This window comes from Cricetulus griseus, chromosome 2 (assembly GCF_003668045.3).
Source record: "Cricetulus griseus strain 17A/GY chromosome 2, alternate assembly CriGri-PICRH-1.0, whole genome shotgun sequence".
In the NCBI taxonomy this organism is placed as follows: domain Eukaryota; kingdom Metazoa; phylum Chordata; class Mammalia; order Rodentia; family Cricetidae; genus Cricetulus; species Cricetulus griseus.
This window is the reverse complement of record NC_048595.1, coordinates 451,877,485-451,901,490: the sequence shown is the minus strand read 5'-3', so window position 1 is coordinate 451,901,490 and position 24,006 is coordinate 451,877,485. Positions and strand designations below refer to the sequence as shown.

General features: G+C 41.2%; 1 protein-coding gene across 2 annotated transcripts in view; it reads left to right on the top strand.

Moving 5' to 3' along the window:
• Nucleotides 1–23,079, top strand: part of Efna5 (ephrin A5) — a 284,838-nt gene extending 261,759 nt beyond the window's left edge. The window contains exons 3-5 of one of the 2 annotated variants that reach the window (XM_027397736.2): nt 12,934–12,999; nt 13,421–13,501; nt 18,775–23,079. In XM_027397736.2, the coding sequence (XP_027253537.1) occupies nt 12,934–12,999; nt 13,421–13,501; nt 18,775–18,896 (269 nt within the window). In that variant the 3' untranslated portion in view covers nt 18,897–23,079. The remainder of the gene's footprint in view (nt 1–12,933; nt 13,000–13,420; nt 13,502–18,774) is intronic. The other variant, XM_027397737.2, reaches the window with a different exon arrangement.
• Nucleotides 23,080–24,006: the final 927 nt, after the last annotated feature.

Here is a 24,006-nt window from a genome sequence, read left to right as displayed (position 1 = left end):
AGATTAAAAAGATAAGTTGACCCAGGAGTTTTCTTCCACAAAACAGAGGAAAAGTAAAAATCCCTCCCTCACAGGGCGGCACAGAGCGCAATAAATATGTTACGCAACATGTGGGGCCAACATTGAAACTGAAATGCTTCCTTAAGACACAAATAGCACTTTGCTGTTAAGCAATTGGCTTAAACCTTAATAACACATCACAGTCAGTCAATAGAATGCTTGCTTTTTAAATGACTTTTTAAATTTTAAAATATAATTACATATTTTCTCTCCTACCCCTTCTATATTCAGCCCCTCTCCATCCCAAATTCAGTGCCTCTCTGTCTCTAAACTATTGTTGTTACATATACACATAAACTAGTAAATGGACAACTACATGGAATACTTGGTTTTAGGCTAGCCTCGCAGGTAACGGAAATAAAGAAAAAGAAACACAGTGTGAAGGGTCCTAATCTTTTTCTCTGTGTACTAAGCTCCCTAAAAAGTACACGGTTGGCTGACCTAATGTACTAGATGTTAAAGTTATAATTCCTACTTATCAACCCATTACTATCCATCTTGTTAGCATCTGTGAATTCTCTGCTTGCTAAACTAGGGCTTCCTGGCAGAGCAAGCTGTGAGTCTCTGTGAAAGCTGGCCGCAGCAATGAAATGGGGGACGTTTGCATCTTTCTTTGATGAGATTGCTCCGTGACTTTGGGAGGATATCAAAGTAATGTTAGTGAAGGGTAGAACACAGCCGATTCATCTGAAGCATCCAGGACTTTGAACACATGGGTAACTAGTTTTCTGATTCATTCAGGTTCTACTTCATTTAATTACTCGTTCTTGAAGAAATATTTTGGGATGCCTGCGTGACGCCAAGTACTGTGTTAGGTTTCAGAAACGTCCTGGCCTTTTACCAAACAGACCCTATGTCAGATAAGCAGCACTACCAAATTAGTCTCGCCTTTTCCAGCTTCCAACTTGTTTGGGAATGAGATAAAAACCAGAAAACAAGCCCATCTCTGAGACCTACATTGAGTTAGATGTGGAGACAGAAAAATGGAGACAGCTTTCAATGGGCTAGTCAGAGAAGACAGGTTCTCTGGAGGGAACAGTACAACCTCTTCAGAGGTAGGGTCAGTATGAACTCTTGGCACATGAGAAAGCAGTTTTTATTCTTAAAAAGAATTACATCTTGAGAAACAGAGATAGGGCTATGCTATGGCACCTATGTGGAGGTCGGAAGACAACCTGTGTGAGTTGGTTCTCTTCTGTTATGTGGGTGACAAAATTGAACTGAGGTCTTTGAACTTGATGGCAAGAACCTTCACCCACTAAGCCATCTCTTATTCCCCTTGGCTTTTGTTCTGTTTTGTTTGTTTTTGAGACTGAGACCAAGTTGTTCTGGCTAACGTGACACCTTGAATTTGAAGTATTCAAGGCTGCCAAGGGCTGGGATTCTAGACATGTGTCCCATGCCAAGCCAGGAATGTAGCTTTTTGCCCATTTAGAGTATTACTTTGGATTTAAAGTTTGTTTTTCAAAGTTATAAATTTTGAAAAAAATTCTTCCTAATCTTATTCCAGAGGCAAAACTAACATGTCTTTTTAAAGATTTTATGTTGAAAAATATTTTATGTGCTCTATCACCTTTGAAGATATATTCTTTGTCCTCTTAAAAAGTTTCAGTTGTCTGGCTTCACTGTTTTTAAACCTAGGATTTCAGTTTGTCTCAAATCTAAATAATTTTCCCCATTGCATATGCTTTTTAGTTTAATTTTTAGTTTTGAGACAGGATCTCATGGCCTCCAACTCCCCTGTGTAGCTGAGAATAACCTTGAGTCCACTACTGGCTTTTGCCTCTCTAGTACTAAGATGATAGGTGTGGATCACCGTACCTGCTCTTCCGTCATTTAACTTACAATTGCATCTCTAAATTGTGATTCAAACTAGCTGACGTTGTTACATTTTTTTTAAAGTTTAAAGTTTTGTATTCCCATATGAAATATTGATTTTGTGATTTCTTAAAAATTTTTTAAATGCCTATAGCTTAATTTTCATTAAAGGGTTGCTAGAGCCTTCAGCGGAGTTTATGGGGGTTAGAGCCTGATATGATTATCTGAGGTCTTCATGATCCTTGTGAGTGAGTGACGGGGAGGTCCTTCTGTATGTGATTGTCTTACTGGTTGATAAATAAAGCACTGTTGGCCAATAGGAAAACAAGATAGGGGGGACTAGGAGTCAAGGAGGATTCTGGGAAATGTAGGAGAAAGCGCAGAGTCACCATGAGAGCCTGGGAAGACAGGAGGCTTCCACTGGCATCCTGATAAGTCTTATAAAATATATGGATTTATGATAATTAAGACTGAGCTAGCAGATGAGAAAAAGGGTCCAAGATCTCTTTGTACCTGGTCTGCCCTTCAGATATGACAAACCATCATCTCTACTTATTTCCCCGGACTATGTATGCATATCTCTGTACTCACTAGAAGTCGGAGTTTCCAAGGACATTCCATAAGAAAGAGCTTGTTGCAAAGGGAGATGAACTCTCCATAAGAATTAGTTCTTTCATAATTTATTTCAAGAGCATTTACTATGACAACTCCCCCTGCCCCTGACTTTTTCTGTCTATTTACTCTTTTGTTTCACGGTTGACTACCATGATACTTTGCTAAAGACTGTTTTTTGTTGTTAGTCTTTAACCTCATCCTCAAATCTTTATTGAATCCTCACTATGAACAAAGTAGTAGACTCCCCTCTTCTAAACACAGCCCCTGTTCTTGTGGAACTACATCTCAACTGTAACACCAGAGGAAAAGATGCAATATCTTCTTCTGAAGTCACACAGAGTGGGGTATACATTGTGAAGAAGCCAGAAACAGATATCATAACACCAAGAAGAGCCCTGGAGACGGGAGATATCTTTGAGAAGAGAAGGAAAGCTCCTGTGAGTTAGAAAAGCAAATTTTTGGGGGGTAGGTAATGTTGTTTAGGACTAGCCTTTAATGTGTATTGAAAGAGAAGAAAGAGTGGGAGCAACCTGGAAGAAAGTCAAGACTGTGAAAAACCATGGCAGTTATGCTGTGGGCTGCTGCATGGAAATGCAGCCATCCCACGGGAAACATCACCATGAACAGACAGAGTAAACTAGAGCCGAGACCCAAGCTTTGATTTTGTTACTATTGTCAACTTAAAAACCATCCAGTTTTCTTCTTTGGTATGAAATAAACTGCAATCTTGGTACCTAAACAACTCCCTCTTTGGAAAATTTTAGCCTCTCAGAACACTTGTCTTGAGTTTCATTAGTCGCCTATACCAGGTTTTCTATTTTGGGCCACCAACCAGCTCCCAAATCAAGACACAGAACTTCTTACTAATTTTGAATGCTCGGCCTAGCTTAGGTTCCTTTTCTGGCTAGCTCTTTTAACTTAAATTAAGTTCTCTTTATCTACCTTTCACCTTGGAGCTTTTGACTTTACCCCCCACTCGGTATATCTTACTTTCACTGCTTTCCGGTCTGGATGCTGCCTGGTTTCTTGCCCCAGGTGAGTCCCCCTCTTTCTCCTCATTCTCTTCTCTATTCTTTTTCTTCTCTGGAGCCTAGAGTCCTCCTATTTATTCTCTCTGCCTGCCCAGCCTCACCTATCCCTCTTCTGCCTAGCTATTGACTGTTCAGATCTTTATTAAACCAATCAGGTGCCTTAGGCAGGCAAGGTGAAACAGATGCAACACATCTTTACATAATTAAGCTCACATCCTTACTTCATTAAATAAATGCAGCATAAACAAAAGTAAAGCACCTTTACACAGCTAAATGTTCCATAGCATAAACAAAAGTAACACACCTTTACACAGTTAATGTAATATTCCACAGCATAAACAAAAGTAACACACCTTTACACAGTTAAACAAAAGTAGCACACCTTTAAAGTAAGATTCCACAATAGTAGCCTATTTCCTGAACTAATGGATATTCCTGCCTATATTACCTTTAGTCCCATCAGAAGCAATAGACATGGAGAACATAGCCTACTGGTTAGGCAAAAATAAACAAAAAATTCACTTGATTTGTGCAAATAGGTAGTTGCCTAGATTTTACAGAAGAAAGCTTAAGATTGGAGTTAGAACAGACTCAGTGAAACCGGGCCACTTCTGGGCAGTGAGGACATGCTGAGGTGACTTTGTCCACTTCTGGCTGATTTCTTTGGTGCTGTTCCTGGCCTCAGCTTTTCAAGTACAAAGGCAGTCTAAATGCCAGCCTGGCTGCTTCTCTGAAGAATTCATATTTCTGTCTTTTGTTTTCCAGGCTTCTAATTTAATAGCACTCTCACAACCTTAAAATCGATCGGACAAAAACAAACGCATTGTTCATGTGCTTTGCAAAAGCCAGAGGCTTTTAGATGCTGTTTCGTATTCTCTAAATATCCCCCCCCCCCGTCCACCTGCTGCACAGCGACCCCACATACGCACGTCAGTATCTCACTCCCACCAGGCACATAAGGAAATACCAAATATAAGTGCAGTAGGAACTAGTTTGTTAAAACTTAGGCTACAGAGACTGATGCTGGTGATTCCCAAAATTCATGATGTTGCAGCAGTCTTAAACTCGGGAGTTGTATAGCAGCGAGATCCTGCCTCAAACATGCAAGCAAGCTTGCAGCAAAGAAGACAGGCTGCGATGGGTCACACTGCCATATGCACTGTTACCTCCCCATATTCCTTTTCGGAACTGGGGTGTGGCTCGGAAGAGGTGTCTCAATGGTTAAGTGCATCTGCTGCTTTTCCAGACATGGCTTTGGTTCTCAGCACTCACTTCAGGAAACAATCTTTGGTTTCCAGGGATCTGATGTCTCTTCTGGTGTCTGTGGGGGCTCTACTCAAAGGCATAAGCCTGCACCACACACACACACACACACACACACACACACACACACACACACACACACACAGAGAGAGAGAGAGAGAGAGAGAGAGAGAGAGTAAATTAGTATTGAAGAATGATGACTGCCACCACCACTGTAGACCTTAGAAGGCCCTAGTTAGGTCCATACTTTGGGAATTGTCTTGCTGAAGAAGGAATAAGACAAATGGGTAGCTGTGGATCTCTGGTGAAATTATATTGTAGATCTACAGGGATGAGCCACCTGAACTCCCACGTGAACTAGAACTCTCCTCGTTCTCTCTAAAGTGGGTGTTACTTAAATCTCTTGAGAAGGGGAGGCTCACAGGGAAACTGAGGCATAGACAGATTAGGCAGCTGGCTCAAAGCCACCGAGAGAGGCCAGGATGCATGAATCTGAGAGAAATCTGGATGTTATCATGCCTGCATTGAAATTCCTAAATCATGTTTCTCCCTAGGACACGTAACACAGGTGTCTAGGGTAGGAGGGGCATTAGAAGAAGCTCAAAGAAAGAGTAACACTGTTCTGAGAACTTTGACTTGTATGAACTTAATTATTAATTTATTTTCATACCTTATCAGTGCTTCATGAGGATAGCATTCTTCCTCTTAATGTAGTAAATTAATAAAGGAGGGACCGGTGCTAACAGTCACTCGGGTAGATGATAGATGGGTAGGTAAGGGCTGGGTGGCTGGGTGGGTGGGTGGCTGGGTGGGTGGATGGATGGATGATAGGAATATAAGGGTCCTACAGAGAAGGAAAAATAGACATCATCTCTCTTGTGAGATTCCAGATCTGCCTTTGATCTGGGCTTTATTATTATTATTATTATTATTATTATTATATTATTATTATTATTATTACTATTATTATTATTATTGTTCTTGTCATTACTTTCTTTATGTGCTTCTAGCTGAAGGATGTTTTTCTAATGGCTCTACTGACCATGCTTTTGCTTTATTTTTGTCAGATAGAGCCCATCTAGTAGAGCAGGTTCATTGAAATTGCCACTAGTAAGAGGGAGAAGAACTTCCGACCTGTGAGGTGTGGCCAACCCCTTGAACACTGAGGCCTCAGGAAGGGTTCTTTGTGATACTTGATGGGACTTGGGTTGTTGATGGGAAACCAGCTTCGTCTTAACTGCTCAAAGATGTGCAGTGGCTTCAGACAAACAAATGAACAAACAACTAACAATAAAACTAATGATTCCGGCATGTCTAGACTTTAAAAGTTAATTATCTAAATGTTATCTTTTCCTTTTGTGGCTAGTGGAGTAGATTTTCCCATTCACTGAGGGAGGCTAGAGTCACAGGCTGGGAGTTCCTTAAATTGTTGTACAACAAATTTTTCTCAAACAGAAATGTTTCTTTTAAGGACATTTAAAAATAATACTGCAAACTCCAGGTTATTGTTTTACTTATAGTTCAGTAAAGACAAAGGCATAGGGGACAGTTGAAACATTGTAGTAGAAACATTGTCACTGAACTTTGGGAAGCCCTGTAGAAGTTTGCTTACAAGTCATATAGATGTGTACAGAGGAAGCATCATTTTTGCCTTTTTGTGTCACCCAAATCAGCAGAACAAACCTTGTCTTTGTCATTTAAGTTTTCTAAGAACAGAATTGATCTGCTGAGACATAACTGCTGGAATTTGCATACTACCTAAGCTAGTTTATGGTGAGAAGTTAGCCCCAGGGGTTAGGAAGCCAGGTCAAGGAAGGACACAGAGGGGAGTGCAGCCTTCCACTCTCACTTTCTTCTGAGGCTGTCCAGCTGGAATTGATTTTCCCTTCATTGCCCTGAACTTTACTCTAATTATTTTTCCCCCTATAGTCCCCTGGTGTTGAAACCAAGTTTTAACTTAGAGAGTGTGTTTTTTCAATCTTTCTTGTTATATTGTGGGAAACACATCCCTTTCCACCTTCTAGTTTGTATAAAAGAAATATTCCCAGAGCTGTCTTAAAGAATCTAATATGTGCATGGTATTTTCAATTTCTCTAAGGTCTGTAGACTCAGTAACCTTCTTTCCAGTTTTTACATCTGGGCCTTGACCTTGACTTGTCAGCTATTTAAGTCTGAGATGCTGTGGCTTCCAGAGGAGAAATGTGTAGGCAAATTAGGCAGCTCCTGTGGTTGCTCTACAGGTGTGAGCCCCATAAACCTAGGGCAGTGACTGGAACAAGGTGGTCTTTGGGGTAGGGGTATAGCTCATTGGTAGAACATTGGCCTAACACACATAAGGCCCTGGGTTCAAGCCCAGGTCACACAAATGTCTCTCTTATGTCTGGTCTGTAAGAGGCAAGAAATATGTATTCCATCCTAACTGGTAGTTTTTGTTTTGTTATGTTTTTTAATGTAATTGATTATGAATTTTTAAGAAGACAGGTAGCTAAGTTGCAAATTATTGCTTTGTTATTCTTCCCTAAGAAGAGGCCTAACTTGTTTTTTTTAGTGTGTGTGTGTGTGTGTGTGTGTGTGTGTGTGTGTGTGTGTCTGGTAACCACTTTCTGAAACGTCCATATGGCTCTGGTTAATCTTGCTTATATTCCTACCACTCCTGTTCCCCACCCTTCCTCCACAAATACAAAATGGACTTTATTGATTTGTAAAACTCTGGGAGACATTTACAGTTCCACTCTGGACTTAAATGGGATGTTTTTTCTTTTGTTTGTTTGTTTTGTTTTTTAATTTTCAAAGGAATAGTGCTTAATTCTGGCTTTCCCTATCTCATTTGCATGTATTTGTGTTATGTGTTGAACTGCAAGAAAAACCTACAGGGGAAGAACTGTGTCCTGCTACCAGCTAATAATATGTTTTTCTTTTAATTTGCTCAAATTGACAACTACTGCCTGTGGCAAGCATAATGGAAAACTGCACTTTTAATTCTCTCTGTCTCTCTCTCTCTCTCTCTCTCTCTCTCTCTCTCTCTCTCTCTCTCTCACACACACACACACACACACACACACACTCCTTTAAAGAGAAGAAAGTGGGCAGTTGTCTTTAAAAGTAAAATTTCTCAAAGTACCCAGATTGACATGGATTCAAAAAGGGGAACCGTGGCCTTTGGAATTAAGATTAGAGGCCAAATAAGGTTAGCCAGAGGTGGTAAATGATTACACAACACTGGACCTGAACATTTGAAAGAAAGTAGGTCCAAGAGTCCCACCTTTCTTCTGGCAAACTTTTGAGTCTCAGAAAATATTTGCTTTAATACTAGGGAACTTTTGAGGAACCTGAGCTTTCATAATGTATGAAACGTGACGACTTGCACTGAAGATCACTAACAGGCATTTTTGGATAATCAGAGGACTTTTAAGTTATTTCTTAAGTCCTTTCATGTAAGGTGTTTTTAAGACTCACCTTTCTATTCTGTTTCCTAGATCTGAGGAGAAACATTCTTTCTCCTATAATTCTGGTTCACATTTTACTTCAAAACTCATTTGGGTTCACCCAGTAATTTGGAATTGAACTATGGCATGAGAAGGAAAATAAAACATTTACAGATATTCCTTAACAGCTGCTTTAGAATTACCTCTCTTCCAGATTTATTTAAGTGGTAAGAGATGTAGTTCTCCAGGCATAGCAGTAGAATGAGGAGTGAGCAGCTCTGTGGAGCAAGGGCGTGGCTGTCCAATGAGTGGAGGATGCTGCCATGCTGTCCATCAAAACTTAGCTATGAGAAACCTGGGACCACTTGGGTTTATTTGTAAAATACATCAGCAAATGCTTGAATGGTAAGTTGGTTCAACCTGTCTAATTGTGCCTAAAACAGCCAAATTATTTGAGAGTCAGGAATCCAGTTCCAGGTCACAAAGCCCCAGTGAGTTTAGGCTCAGCTAAGAAGGGCCCTCTTTCTCGGCCACTCATTTGATTGTTAACAACACTCTGTTCCTGTGTGTTTTCTAAGGACAATCAGTTTCTCCTGAAGGGCTGTTTCTGTGTTGCCTGTGTTGTCCCTCCACTCTGAATCTCACAGTACAGCACATTGCTTCCCGTACTTTGAAAGAGGTCTGCAACCTTTGGTATCTAATCCTCGAGATGGCAAGTCCTGACCTTTGATGTGTTCTGTTCATTAGGACCAGGAAACTAAACTCAGCCCACTCAAGGGGATAGGATTACTTACGGACAAGAGATGGAAGACTGGGGGATTAATACACGTCTAGTGGGAACATTGGGACCCATGGCAGAAGCTACCTAAATCAAGCATGATGCCAGTGCACTCTTGCTATGTCTAGATTGATGGACTGTTAGCGGCCTGAGGTATGGATATCACCAGTTTGCAATGCTAACTATGGCATTTATAAGTACTAACTTAGGGGCCAGGAATGTGATCTCTCATAGATACCAGATTGACTAAATGCTGAGCCAAGCTTGCTTGAACACCAGGAGACCAAGGGAGTGAGACTTCAGGAATGCTTAAACTTTGGGCCTCTGAGACCATGAATGAAGCTGGGACCCTCATGGCCATATTAGCATTGTGTTCTAAAGTGGGAGGGCCAGAGATCTCAGTTTGTATTCCATTACGGGTCTCAATGTTTTGACTGGTACTTTTCCAGGAACAGGGCCTGCAGAGAGGTTCACAAAATAGTCACTAAGGTGGTAGAATGAAACGTTCTGTTTGTTTGCCTGGTTCCTCTATCCCTACTCCCAGCTTCATGTTTAGTGAAGAAATGTGAATTCATCTTAGGTGGAAACAGTTCAACACTCTTTTCTGTTTTTAATTTCAAGTTTTTTATTAGAAAATCAGTGTACCTTTATGAGAATTCATACTTTAGGCACCTGTTCAGGTGAATGGTGCACAGGTTACCATGTCTCTGACGGGAGAATTTAGGGATGAACATTTTAATTCTTTGGCTCTTCTTACTCATGACTGGCTCTGGGAGAAGCCACAGATCTTCCGATAAGACACTAGCACACTTGCAGACAAAGTGGCCTGGCTCTTCGTGTGAACTCAGTTACCACACGACCACTACAGTACCCTAAACTATAGTTAGTATGCCTACCACAGCTGGAGGACACACAACACAAAGGCAGGAACTATGTGTCTTATATTTCTTACCATCCCAGCATCTTATAAAGATGCTGGCATGGAGTGGGGGGTTTAGAAGTATTTGAAATGGAAGGTGACACTCTACTTTTTTTTTTTAAGTGTGAACTATAAAAAACAGAAAACACCACAAGACATGATAAATATACATATAATTTGTGATTTTTATCTATCAAACTATATGTAAGTTTTCTTTTAACTAAAGTAAGGTTAATGGTGGTTGTTACAGAATGATTTTTTTTTCCTGGAGTTTGAGGCATTGGCATTCCCCACAGAGTCCTGGCCTATTTGAGGTTTTCAATCTCTCAAGTCTGTCTACCAATGGCTCTATCTTTTGCTTATTAGCAATCCCAGGAGGATTTCATTTCTGCATTGACTTGTGGGACTATTAAATATTTTAATTAATATGTCATTTTGTGGTTTTAGTGCTCTGCCCTCTGCCATCTGTTTCCTTATGACAAGTAAAACACTTTTAACAAATTACCTAGTATCTTCCAAGACTACTAAAGGCTAACCATCTATATTTAAAGTGGTATAAATGTATCCACCCTCTGGAAGCCAAGTACAGGCTGCAGAAATCACAAATTTAACATGGAGTAAAATGCAATCTCACTTTTAAAAAAAAATTCAGTATGTAAAAGAAGTTTTGGTAATGTGTGGGATATATTTTTAAGTTATTTTTTGGTTTTGTGTTTCAGTGTGGAAAATAAGGAAGTCAGGTGACTAGGGCCTAGCCAAGGTCATTTAGGTTGGTCATTCCATAGAGTTAGGGTCATACCCCATGGGCTGGGTGGGCCTAGAGATCACAGGGTCGGGCCACTGTGGTTTAAACATGAACTCACAAACTATATCATGCATGAATATTATTTGTCCACACATGTTTCCCAGGATTGGAATAAAATGGTTCAACAGCATCATAAGGGGTCATCCTGTCACTGTTAGAGCTTTCTTGGTGATAGGTGACTAACGGGGGGGACTGTTGAGAAATAAGCCTTTGTTTTTCATTTTATGGAAGTCCACTCAGTATCTTTAATTCACAGAAGGAATCTGTGTAACCAATAGCAAAGGCTCATGTCTCTGTAAGCTGATAAGACAATGCTCTAGTTTTTCTTTTCTATCACCATTTGCTGTTGTTCAGTTTCTCTGGTACAGTCTACAATAACTTAATGTCGGAATTTACCTTTCCTTGATAAAAATCCGGAAAACCTCCATGAAATCAAAAAAACCAAAAAAACAAAACAAAACAAAACAAAACAAAAAACTCTTCATGAAAACAATTCCATTTGTTATTTCTTTGAGCCTGCTTATCTTGAACTGTCATGTTAAAAATCAGTCTTTTGCATGTGGCATATGAGTCAAGCTCACAGAGTTATGAAATTAGTTCATCTCTGCTCAGAAGAGGGCAACGTGTGTGTGTGTGTGTGTGTGTGTGTGTGTGTGTGTGTGTGTGTGTGTGGTGTATTTGTAGGATGTACATTTGCAGTTGAGGTCCACAGGAAGGACACCATTTCCTGGATCAAACCACAGAGTGTAAAATATTGTGCCCTAAATAACACACTCGTTGCTGTTAATGTCAGTAGGGGGAGTCTTCCCAACTTTGATTTAATGAGCGCCTCCAGCAAAGCCAGCTGTTAACACTCCTTAACTACTTGTCAGGGAGACCAGGAGAGATGCAGAGGGCCAAACCATCTTTTCTCTGTATTCTGCCTTAAAATGAAGAGTTTCAACAAGTGTTGAATAGTGGCAGTGGAGGTCCTTCAGTATCTGACGTCCTTTAGCAGTTGAAGGAGAGTTCTGCAGATTTGTGTGGATCTGTAACTCCATAAATAAGGAAGCTCATGCAGAAGAACTCTGGAGCTTAACTCCTGTCATCTCAAAATGAGCATTTTTTTTTGAGCTCCTCATGAAGAATAATATGAAGATAGAAGAGAGAGGAGGCAGATGAGACACTGGCTGCCTCTTTGTCACTTGCAGTATTACCAAACTAATTCTAAGCCATGTGCATTTTGATTGATGTCAGCTGCTTTTCTGAACAAAGAAACCACTTGAAGCAAGTCTGCGGGGAAGCAAGTATGTGGCTCTCATTTCTGCAATTTTTGTCATTTCTAGAGAGCATTAGTTAATACATGTGTTCATGGAGGATCTGACCACCCTTTAAAATCCCTTTGACACTGCCCTGTGAGTACCAAGTGGAGATAATCTTAAAAAGTGGGCAAAGTGTAAGATCTTATCTTGAAGAGGGGAAGAGAGTTTCTTCCTCAGATGATTTATAACTTGAAACATGTTGTCGTGTTTTAGTAAACCCACTTTATTAATTCCATCCTTCTCTGTGGAAAATTAAAAGAAGATACATGGGCTTTTGCAGCACTGTCCTTTTCTCAATAGCATATTGTGCTTAGAATAGCATGGTGGAGTCGTGGGGCTGGGTTAGTCATATAGAAAGCACAGCCAAATTCTGAGTAAAAGCTCTAATTGAATTACCTGCCGAGCACTGACAGACAAGCTCTCAGGACAGACAAAGCTCTGCTCTCCCCAGCAGAAGTAGGTCATGTTGAAGTCCGCCTTGCAACTGTCTGTTGCTGGTTTTGACAGCACTCTCACTGTGGGGCTCTGTTGGGCCCTTTTTCCTGCGGTTGAGGAGGAGCTGTTCCTGAAGCAAGAGTTCAAGCATTATCCTCCTGATTTAGAGAAAATTGATAGCAGATCAAGTTGAAGGGAAGTGCCTTTGAAATAGAACTCGTAAGCATTTTTTTTTCCTATAGATTACCACATTCCTGCACGATTCTGCCTTTATTGTACTGGAAAAAGAAGATGGGGGCATGAAGTCCCCTTTCTCTAGCATTTGGCTTAGTCTGAAAAGTATTGTCTTAACTTCAGGACAAGGATTAGAGTTATGTCCCGAACGAGTACATATAGACCATTTATTTGCAAGTGAAAAACAAAGAATAATGGGTTGTTCTTCTCTCCTTTCTCTCTTGCCCTGTCTCTTTGTCTTACCCACAGCCTCTGCAATCCCAGACAATGGAAGGAGGTCCTGCCTAAAGCTCAAAGTCTTTGTGAGACCAACAAGTAAGTTCATAGAATGGGTTTCGGAGGGCCCCTTCACTGCGCATGCTTTATCTGTGGTCTGGTTCACAGCGGTAAAAGTTTTATTTTGTTTTATTTTTACTGTTAAATTTTGTGTGGTACCTGTTTTGTATATCCACATCCATGTTTTAGTTTTCATCGTATTTTTTCTCATCATTCTCCATGATGCTTTTTATTTTGTTTGTAAAAGTACACAGCAGTTGCTAACTTGTTGTTTCTTAGACTGTTGTACATGCACAGCAAATGGGAAGGATCTCGGCATGTGGAGACGTGCCGTTGATTGTTAAAACAATCTCAACATTAATAAAAGGAAACAATAGAGAGAAAGAGAAAAAAGAAGGAAATGGGAGTTTGAGGGTGTCTTCACTAACATATTTGGCTGTTATCTCTATTTTTGTTATAGATAGCTGTATGAAAACTATAGGTGTTCATGATCGTGTTTTCGATGTTAACGACAAAGTAGAAAATTCATTAGAACCAGCAGGTTAGTATGCTTAGAGAATCTCTCCGTAACCAACGCATCTACCTCTGGACGCTTCGTGCTGTTTTTCCTTTCTTCCTCTCTGCATGCGTGCATGCCCAGCCGTTTCTGCTTTGGGCCATTGCTAGCAGCTTGCTAATATTGCTTATCTCCTGCCTCATCTCTCCAGTATCTTTGTGTAGTGCATGCTAGATAGAATCCAACGTTTCTTTCTTGGACATGGCTCTCATTTGACGCAGTATTCTAATATAGAAACTACCAGAATACTAAAACCTCACTGCCGTTTACCACATCCCCAGGGTGTGTCGGTGGATCACTGTGACTGTAAAGGCCAGTTTTCAAACCAGACAAACTATTTCTGTGGCACATGTTTATGAAACTCTCTTTTTAATCATCCCCAAATCTGTGGGTAAAGTAGTAAAGCCACTGCCCAAAACACTGACTCAGCATCTTTAGGTCTCTCTAGAAGTGTACGTGCATCGATGAAAGTGATCTAAAAAATTATATTTCATTTCAGTATTACTTATCCTGTTATTGATAGCGGTCAGCCTGAAGACATATAATTGTGCTGCCACCCCAAACGCACGTACCCACTGCCACCACAAGTGTACACTGCTGCTCCTTGAGCCAGGAGCAGTCCTTGAGTACTAAGACAAAATAAGTTTTAAAGATAATTTTTTTCCTACTACTGATGTTCATACTCATACTTCCCCTTCAGTATGAAAAAAGTAAAAGCCACAAGAACATTCATTTAACCACTTACAATGTAGCCTACGGGTTGATAGTGTAAACCGGGACAAGCCGTTTATTTGCTTATAAATTTTGGCTGGGTGAATGCAACCAGACCCACTGTGATGTGTAGCCGACCTCTAGCCACTATGTAGAAGCCCCTGTCTTCCTTTAGTCCATCCATCTATGTAGACCTATATAGTTTTCTTTCTCTATCTCCCATGACCATCCCAGAGCCAAAGAGAAATAAAATCATTTGGTCCTCACAAAGAGATTTGAGCCCCCTTATGTAAATGATAAGGTTTCTGTTTGACTTTATTTATTTATTTATTTATTTATTTTGTAGGACTTTTCTTTCTTAGTTCTAGGAACTAAAGGGCTTTCCAGGGATTTCCAGTCTGCTTATTCTCTGAGTGGTGTCATAGGGATAACCCTGAAGAAGCCTTAGGGAAATATACCTTGAGGAAGTGCTGTGACTCTAGTCAGACTTACAACAGCTTTAGTGCTATAGCTGCCAGGAAGAGTTAGGGGTTTCCCAAGCACTCTAGTCTTTTTTTTTTTTTTTTTTAGGCAGGCATCTCAGCCAGAGCACAAATGAGAGAGAGAGGGGTGTATAGGAGCTGTCAGGGCCTTACTGGCTCCCCAGGGATTGGTTTCCCACTTTAGATGGGAGCAAGAAGTGAGTGCTGGCAACATGGAGACATTTTAATTGTGTCCTGAAAAACCGGAAGCATTACTGTGACTTTTCAAGGTACCAGACTTCAAGCTTGTGGACATGACCACCATAGGGACAAGTTAAACAGTCGTTCTTGCAAAACCACATAATATACATTCTGCTTCCCATGGCCAAGGAACCCTGCCCAGGCCACTCAACTTGTCAGACTTCATATCCTTAGCTCCCATTGCTGGGATAATAGGGATAGGCTCTTCCCGCTACTAGAGGTATAGATGTTCAGAGAAAACACGTAACTCTCTTGGCTTCACTAGTAAGTCATGAGCAGAATGACCAATGGGTTAGGCCTGCTATAAACTTGCTAGGTCTATAATTTTGAGATGCATTTCCCGTGATCTTATTTTCTAGGTAAAGTCAATGGTCTCTCTAGCAAGGAGGAGGACCTTGTCTAGAGATATACGAGATTTCATGGTTTTGTTTTTTTCTGGTAATGAAGAACACTGAGGATTATTCTATTACTAAGAAAATCACTTTTGAATTGGACTAATAATAAAATAGAAATGTTAAGACATAAGCATATGTCAGTGTCTTCTAAGAAACAAGTTCTTTCTCATACAGAACTTGGAATTTGCAGTGGCCCCAAATCTATGAACATGTAACTGACGGAAGTTGGAAAAGTTTAGCAGAGTATAGTTTAGTGTGTGTGTGTGTGTGTGTGTGTGTGTGTGTGTGTGTGTGTGTGTGAGAGAGACAGAGAGAGAGAGAGAGAGAGAGAGAGAGAGAGAGAGAGAGAGAGAGTGCTGGCAAGCATCCTCACTGACATGGTAAGAGGGGAGTTGAGTCAAGGTACCTGCAATATGAATGTGGCAACAGAGTGGAGTGTTCCCTTTGTTCCCTAGAGAATTTAGTCAGTCACACTTGAAGTTGTTTCCCACTAAGGTGATTGTGGGATTTAACAAATGCTGTCCTTTAGCCAGCCCTAGATGAACATGCAGGCTCTAGCGATCCGATCCAGTGAGCCTGCAAGGATACTGCTGCATGTTCTCAGCAATGTGTACTAATTCACCTGTCTGTGGAATGCGTTTGTCCTTTTGTTTGCTTGCACACTCTGCCTGCCAGTTTCCTAACTTCAGGGATGCAGGATAATCAATCTCAGGGCAGACATATTCCACGCTACATGCTCCCAAATACCATTAGTGTTCTCAGTTAACCACTGAAACTCCTGTGTGGTGGAACCCTGTAACTAAGGCAAGATTCAATTTGGCTTCTCTATACAGAGGGACTTTTCCTTCCACTAAAGGCACACTCACTATTACATGCATTAGTAATGTCTTACATGGAGGTTTAATTTCCATTGGGGCAGAGTTTCAAGTTAAAATTCTGAAATTTCCCCAAATTATCTAAATGATAATCAGTTTTTCATTAGCTGGCATGGGTAGTTAATGGGTAGGGGTGGTGACACACAGAATTTCCCATCCAAGACTGTTTTAGTCAAAGCATGGCTTGTAGAATCCTGACTCGTGAACATCATGTTGTAGGACCAAGGGAAACCCAGGGGAGCATGATTTTCCCCAGTAAGAAAAGAAAAGGTTCCCTTATCGTGACATGTATGGTAGGCGAATACACACACACACACACACACACACACACACACACACACACACACACACGGTTAAAATAATGGACAACACAGTTCACAGAAGTGGTAATGCCAGAAAGTTATCTGTGATGCAAGGTTTGAAAGGTACATTCAAACTTATGCTTCACTTAGAAGAAAATCAAAGTCTTCCCTCTTGGTAAAGTCAGTTATTCTTCAAGGTTCTTTCCCTGTGCCTTGTGCTGAGTGAGCCTGAAGGAGTGGATAACGTTTGCTGGGCCTCTGGAAGGAGTGGGTAGCAGGGAAGCCATGGTCTGCAATGCAGCTTGGGTATCTTTTAACAATACATTTCCAAGCTTCACAAGGTGAAAGACGACTGAGTAATGTGTTATTGAGAAAAGGGTGGAGAAGACCCCAGTAGGTGATGTAATTTCAGGTGTATAAATATAAGTGATGTTTCAAAATGAGCCGTGGAATCCTCGGGGTTTATGGTTCTTTTATAATTAAGCCTGAAGTGCTCCATTGTTTTGATTGACACCATATTGGTGTTCTTAAGAATGTGATTTGGATTTTAATTTCAGGGCTATTAAGGGCCTTTACTTCTGCCTCCTGTTAACTACAGATTTAATTAATGCATTAGCAAGGCTGAAAAGAGCAAAGAAAAGATGAGGGCCCCCCACACGTACTTGGCTACACTGTGCGGGATTTGCCTTCCCATCCTTGCTTCCTAACCTTTTCTAGTCTCCTAAGCTAAAAGCAATCTATCCAGGTTTGCAAAAGTCCAGGAAAGGAGAACAAATTAAACAAAGGGCTGTAGGGGCTTCTAGATGAAGACCTGCTGAAGTAAGAGCCCTCAGGGGCAGAAGACTTAATTCTGAGAAGACCTGTTTCTTAGTTCACAGGGGACATGAATGAGATGAACAGAAAGTTCCAAGTGTGAGGCAAAAAGAGTTCCTTTAGGACAAATAATAGAATGTGTGACTCTCCCTGTGAGGAAAAAGTACCCTTAATATGGCATGTGTGGTAGGTGACTATGCATGAGGTTAAGATAATGACAATTAACCTCTTAAGAGACAGCAAGTAGGTCAGTGACGGATGTTAGGGATTGTCTTCTGAGGTCTTCATAATTGAGGACAATTACAGGAGTCTCACTTGTTACTGTTCTCTCTGATTAACCAGTCAGCGATTCCCAAGTAGCAATTCTTGTGTCCCCATGGGAAGTCCCCCTGATGCTGAAATCAAATCTGCTCAGAGGCCAACTGTCAGCTCCAGAAACATGTGCAGAGGTCATCTGGGCTAAAAGCATAAGCTGGGCCAGATGGGAGGAAGGAGACGGCCACATTAGAGAATAGCATGGCTCACGGGCAAGCCTCCAGTCTATCTTCGGGCACTAATTACTGCAAAGTTCCCATTTCCAAGTTAAGCCTGTTAATCATGCAGATCAGGGAGACATCCATCCAAAGTCAGAGGCAGCCTCGTAGAACACTTTATAGCTAAATAAAAGAGGCTTAACTCACTTAATCCATTTTATTTAGAGGAAAATTTGCATCCACACTGATAATTTATGTGCTGAGCTTCAGCCTGATACAAATAAGAATAGTCAAGTTCAAGTAATTTAATCTGGGAGATGCAGGGCCTGTAATGGAAATAGCACCATAATTGATTCCTAATTGTAGGCAGCCCAGTGGGTACAGGATTTCTGAAGTTTACTGGGTATTAATATATAGTTTACTTAAAATACTGTTGTTTTGGCATTCAATTTTTCACATTTGAAAATACACGTAGGCACCGAACAAACCGAACATTCACTGCTAATCCCGTGAAATGCCTACGACAAAGAAATGAGCAGCCCTGCCTGCTTAACCACTAATATGCCCACATAACTCTTCCCCTTCCCCCCCCCAATATGTCGCTTTCCTTGCCCGCAGCCCTGCAGACCTAAAGGTACTTTTCCTATCTCAAGTTCTGTGCAAAGTCCGTCCAACTGGTAGCGAGTCAAAGGAGCTTATGCAGCAAATATTACACTGTATGCCCAGTTTCCCCCCTCAGTGTTAAGAGACAGTATAAATATTGTGAAGGAAGTCCAATTTTCCCTGCCTCTCCTTTGTTTGCTGTAAATAATGAGTGATTATGCAGACATGAAAGTCAATGGTGGCACAGGGTTCATTACCCTACTTTGCAGAGGGTGGCGAGATCTGTTAACAGCAGGCTGCTGCTGCTTCGAGAGTTATTAAGGATGTGAAATCTCATTGGAATGTGTGCTTTCTATTTGAACAGATGATACCGTACATGAGTCAGCCGAGCCATCCCGCGGTGAGAACGCGGCACAAACACCAAGGATACCCAGCCGCCTTTTGGCAATCCTACTGTTCCTCCTGGCGATGCTTTTGACATTATAGCACAGCCTCCTCTCGTCACCTGTCACAGAAAACATCAGGGTCTTGGAACACCAGAGATCCACCCAACTGCTCATCCCAAGAAGGGACTTGTTATTGGTTTTTTGGCAGATGTCAGAATTTTTGTTTTCTTTCCTTCAGCCTGATTTCTAAGCAGCAACCTGGGGTTGTTGCGGGGGGCTAAACTAGCCGCTGCCCTCCTTCACCCCACCCTATCCCCAGCCCTGGTCCTTGACTTCTCTCACCCCTTCCAAATTCAATGGACTCCAGATGAAAATGCCAAATTGTCATAGCGACACCAGTGGGTCTTCACCCCCTGTGCGTTCTCTAGAACTCACCTCTGTAAGCTCGGGGTGTCGACAGTATGCAGACAAGGAAGAGTCGTGGTAGATGGTGCCAGCAATGGCCAGCCTGAGAGGGTGCCCCTCTCCTGCAGTACTTATGCCTTCTCGTTCAGGACAGTATGGTGGTTGTGTGGCACATTATGGTGGCATTCGAGGTCCAGAGGGGCAAAGGAATTCAGAAAAGACATACTAGTCCAGCATATCCTCTAGGAGTGTAGAAGCAAGCAGGCTTCTCAAAGGCCCAGATACAAGTTTTTGTTTTATCAGCTATGACTGTCTTAAGGCGTTCTTGCCGGCAAAACTCAAGCTGTGTCGAAGAAGCTTTTTCTCCCAGAAGGAGGGTTGGATGCAGGGATGGCAATACAGAAGATATGTATACTGAGAAAACTCAGTTGCTAGGGGTGTGAGTGCCTCATCGTTTTAGTGATCAGGCTGTGCACACCTGATGATTTTTTTTCCTTTGAATACAGATCACCATGGTGCTACAACTTTTCTTTTTCTTTTTAGGAGTTCAAAGAGGCATTTTTATGAATAAAGTGACCTTCCCCGAGGCTGACAAGCCAGGGTTGATGAGTAGAGAGTGGAATAGCTTTGACTGCCCCTCTGGGGACAATATGTACAAGGAAAGGAAGTCTGTGGCCAGAGGAGATGCGATTTGGCTTTGCTGGAGCTCCAGTGTGCTGTGGCCTTTCCCCAACTCCCACCCCGATGCCCACATTCTGCCCCCATGATCACAGGGGACTCAGACACAAACCCCTGTCACCAGGAGAGTCAGTCAGCACTACTTTGGAGGGCTAAAGGGAAATTTGGAATAAAAATTCCAAAGTTTGGAATAAAAATTCAAGCGTTGATTTTTATATTCTTTCCCTTTCTGACACAGCCTAAAGCGTAGGGGGAACATGTGTTTATCTGTGGGAGATAAACAAGATGGAGTCCCAAAGACTTTGACAAAATATTTTTTTAAAAATCCACTAGAATAGAAAATACATTATTTAGATATACTTTATGCTGAGAGTGAGTATATATGCTTGTCCTATTTAAACTTGTGAGAAAAAAGTGGTATCCCTCAATACATTTAGAAACATGGGGGTTATCTTGTTTCACAGTAGGGTTGGGGCAGAAGGAGAATGAACAAAGGATGACCCTGTTTAACTGAACCTTAGCATGGCCAAGGGGTGGTCCCAGCTGATTACGGAAACACAGGCTGTGGGGTTTCTCCTGGTGGTGTATCTTGAATTTGAAATCCCAAAGCCTAGGCAGGGGAAATTGTCCGCCCAATGGAAAGGTGATCTAGCCCTGTTTTGCTATTGCACGACATCGGTAGAAGTCACGCCTTTGCAAACAAGCAAGTCAGTAAATGCAATGATCACAAAATATGGGAAATTGAAAGCATTCCAGAAAAAAAGAATGTTTTTATATATTCGTTTTTATGATGTATGTGTAAAAAAAAAAAAGAGGAGTTCATGTGGTAGATGGACTTCATGAATGGGAAATTGCTTAGAATTGTGAGTAGTTTCAAATTAGAAACATATGTGAGTGGGAGGCAGCTGTGACCGTCCTGCACCCTAGAGAGTTGTACACACATTTGGAATGTGAGCTGGGCTTACCTGGTCCCTTTGGAGTGGAGACGACTGGAGTCTGCTCTCGCTTGAACCACGTGAGTGGGGTTGCCAGCCTCAAAGATATCGTCAGTCCTCCTCATCCCACATCAGAGGCTAATCTGGAGTAGCAGAGTTTCATTTCAGAGGCACCCACCGTTTCACTGAAACCAAACTTCAAAGCATTGAATTCCTTTACCTTTATTTATATGCTCAACACTCTCAGTAATATCCAGATATACGCTTTTTATTAATAGTTACAGGTTTGTGGGTTAGTGGGATTTCAGTAAGGGAACAAAAAAAATCCCTTCTAAGATGGATCCATAGAACCAAAATAATACTGCATGTACTACAGTCAAGGAAATCAAGTGATCCTGTAATAATTCCAGTTAGTCCTAACGACATTAGCAGTTCTAATGTCATCTTAGAAATGGTGAATTCTGTGGTTCTTCTAGCATTTGTCTCTAACAAATGGCGAAATAATTACTCATGGCCCTCTCTGCCATTGTCTTTCATTTTCACTGTGCAATTAGACCCTTTTGCTTCACTGTCATGCCACCGCAGATTAAGTTTAAAAAAAAAAAAAACAAAAAACAACAAAAAAAAATACAACAGAACTATCCACACCAGTAGACAATTGCTTCTCTACCTGTAAGTGACATAATTGTAGCTAATGCACTTGTGTGGAGTTTTCAAGACGATTGGTGTCAGGCAGTTTTTATCTTGTCCAAAATGTGCTGGTGGCCTTTTGTGGTGTTTGCTACAACCCTCTGTGGGCTTAGGATGTCGGGTGCATCTTAGTGGTGGGTTTAATTTAAAAGAAAAAAAACAATTCAAAAGCATGAAGGGAAGCCCTGGAGTCCCCATCAGCCCCATTTGGTCAAACCCCAGCGACCTTTGCCCCTGGTTGCCAAGGGCTTTGCAACATGACGCAGGGAATAAAGATCTGTCTGTTTAGTGGATACTGTGTATCCTTTAATAGACCAGGTAACAGTCCGTGTTAGTTTTAGACTATTGTTTTGTACTGTACTTTCTTGGGTGGCAGAGGAAAGAAAAGTTAAAATGTTAAAAAAAAAAAAACAAAAAAATAACGCGTTCTTTAATTCTGTATTATTAGCAACCTCTGTTGTATATAGTGTTTGATAATAAAGTATTAATTTGATTCTTATGTCTTTTGTAAGTGAGAACAATAGACTTTCAGGATACAAAACTTGCATTGAGGCTTTGAAACATCCAGTGTATACATGGCTGAGAAGTCACACGTGACTGGAACACTGCTCCATACTGGACATTGTCCACTCAGTCTTACAGCTCCATCGTCTTGGGACCAGAAACAACAGCACTGCTCTGATTCATCCTTTGTCCTCAGTGTTTCCAAGGTCTGATGTCAGGGCTCTGTGGTCCTGTCCCCCACCACAAGCATATGGTTTGAAAAGGCTTAGAGGACTCTGGTTCTGTACTTTGGTTTGGTTTTCTGTTTGTCATTTCCCCCCAGGAAGTCTTGTCACTACCAAGTGCGGCTCAGACTCAGGATGGTTGCAGACCAGTCCCTAGAGGAAGGCTCAGTGGGGCTGTTCCCTCTGTGTCCTTGTGAAAGGAAAAGCCACAGTACCTGTGGGCTTTCAGGGACTCTGTTTTTCTCCTGTGCCTTAGCAACGGCTGCAGCCATTTTTATTAGTTTCACAAAATTAGGAAAAGTTTTAAACTCCTTCCCATTCATTGTTCTCAGAGTTGTGGTCACCAGCTTTTTCTTTGAAAACCACCTCCACCAACACCCCGTTTGCCTGCCCCCCCTCTTGCCTTCCTCCCACGTTCTGTTTTCCCCCCAGAGCCGTGAATGGGCAGGTCTGTCTCTGGTTTGGCATCACTGAGTTTTTCCCATGCATTGGCCCAGAGTTGCTCGGATGTGAGACAAATCTCCCTCCAATGGACTCACTCCCATTGTGTGTACAGTTTAATAGATGCTGGCATGTTGGAGGTTACCCATGAGTCAAAATCCGTTTTCCATGCTTACCCCTTGACACCCCATTGAAGCCACTCATTGTGTGTGCGTCTGGGTGTGAAGTCCAGCTCCATGTGGCCCTGTGCTTGTAACCCTGCTTTGCAGTCCCGAGCACTTGCTCATCGAGTGCTGTTTTGAAATGCTTACATTATATCAACGTAAAAGAAAATGTAAAAAAAAAAAAAAACACACACACGCAAATCCATACAATCTGTATTTGTATATACACGTGTCCGAACAAGTATACCTAAATAAAAATTAAAGATTTTCATCATTTTAATTGGATCCCTCCTTCTCCTTTCTTCCTTGAATGACGTCTTTATTTTAGGGACTAATTGTACTCTACTGATTTCTAAAAAAATATGGACAGAAAAGACAATATGATGGATATAAGAGAAGGTATGGGAAAGACAAAGGATGCAGAGTTGAAAAGAACATGTTTAATTTGATGAGAAAATGGTGCAATTTTAGCCTTGTCTGTATTTGAGCCTTAAAGCAGGCAATAGGACAAGCCTTGCATCCTAAGTGACATAGGTACACCACACATTATATTTTTACTTAACACATATTTTTCTATCCCACCAAGAGAAAAGCCAAATAAGCATTTCCTAGCAACCATCTTTCAATCCAAAAGACTCAGTAGAAGTAATGCTCTCAGTACAGCCCAAACCTCAATGCTCATTAGCAAGGAAGAATTAACTTATGTGGCGTGGCCATGGCAAATTGCATGGCATCTTTAGGGATGAATATGGTGACATTTTAGAAGTGACTTGTTGCTGTCCTTCGGCTTTTTTGCCCATTGGGCGGTGTGAAGCCCATTTTGCATCCGAGAGATAACTATTTTTGTCTTTGAGGAAGCCGTTGATAGAAGGACAGTTATAAAATTCCATCTGTAGAGTGAAAACCAGCAAATACATGACCTAGTAGACATTTCACGTGCCTCATAACTTGGATTCAATGATCTGATATTCACATTATGCTCACTGAGACCTTCCTACTATAATTATTTGGCAAGGTACTCAACACTAATAATTTGCCATACTATTTATTTATTTATTTATTTAATTTTTTGCTAACAAAGAGTGTCAGTTGTATAGAATGAAAACCAACATACATTGTTTTTAACAAGATGTACTGGACTACATATGTGACATTTCTAACCAGAGCAG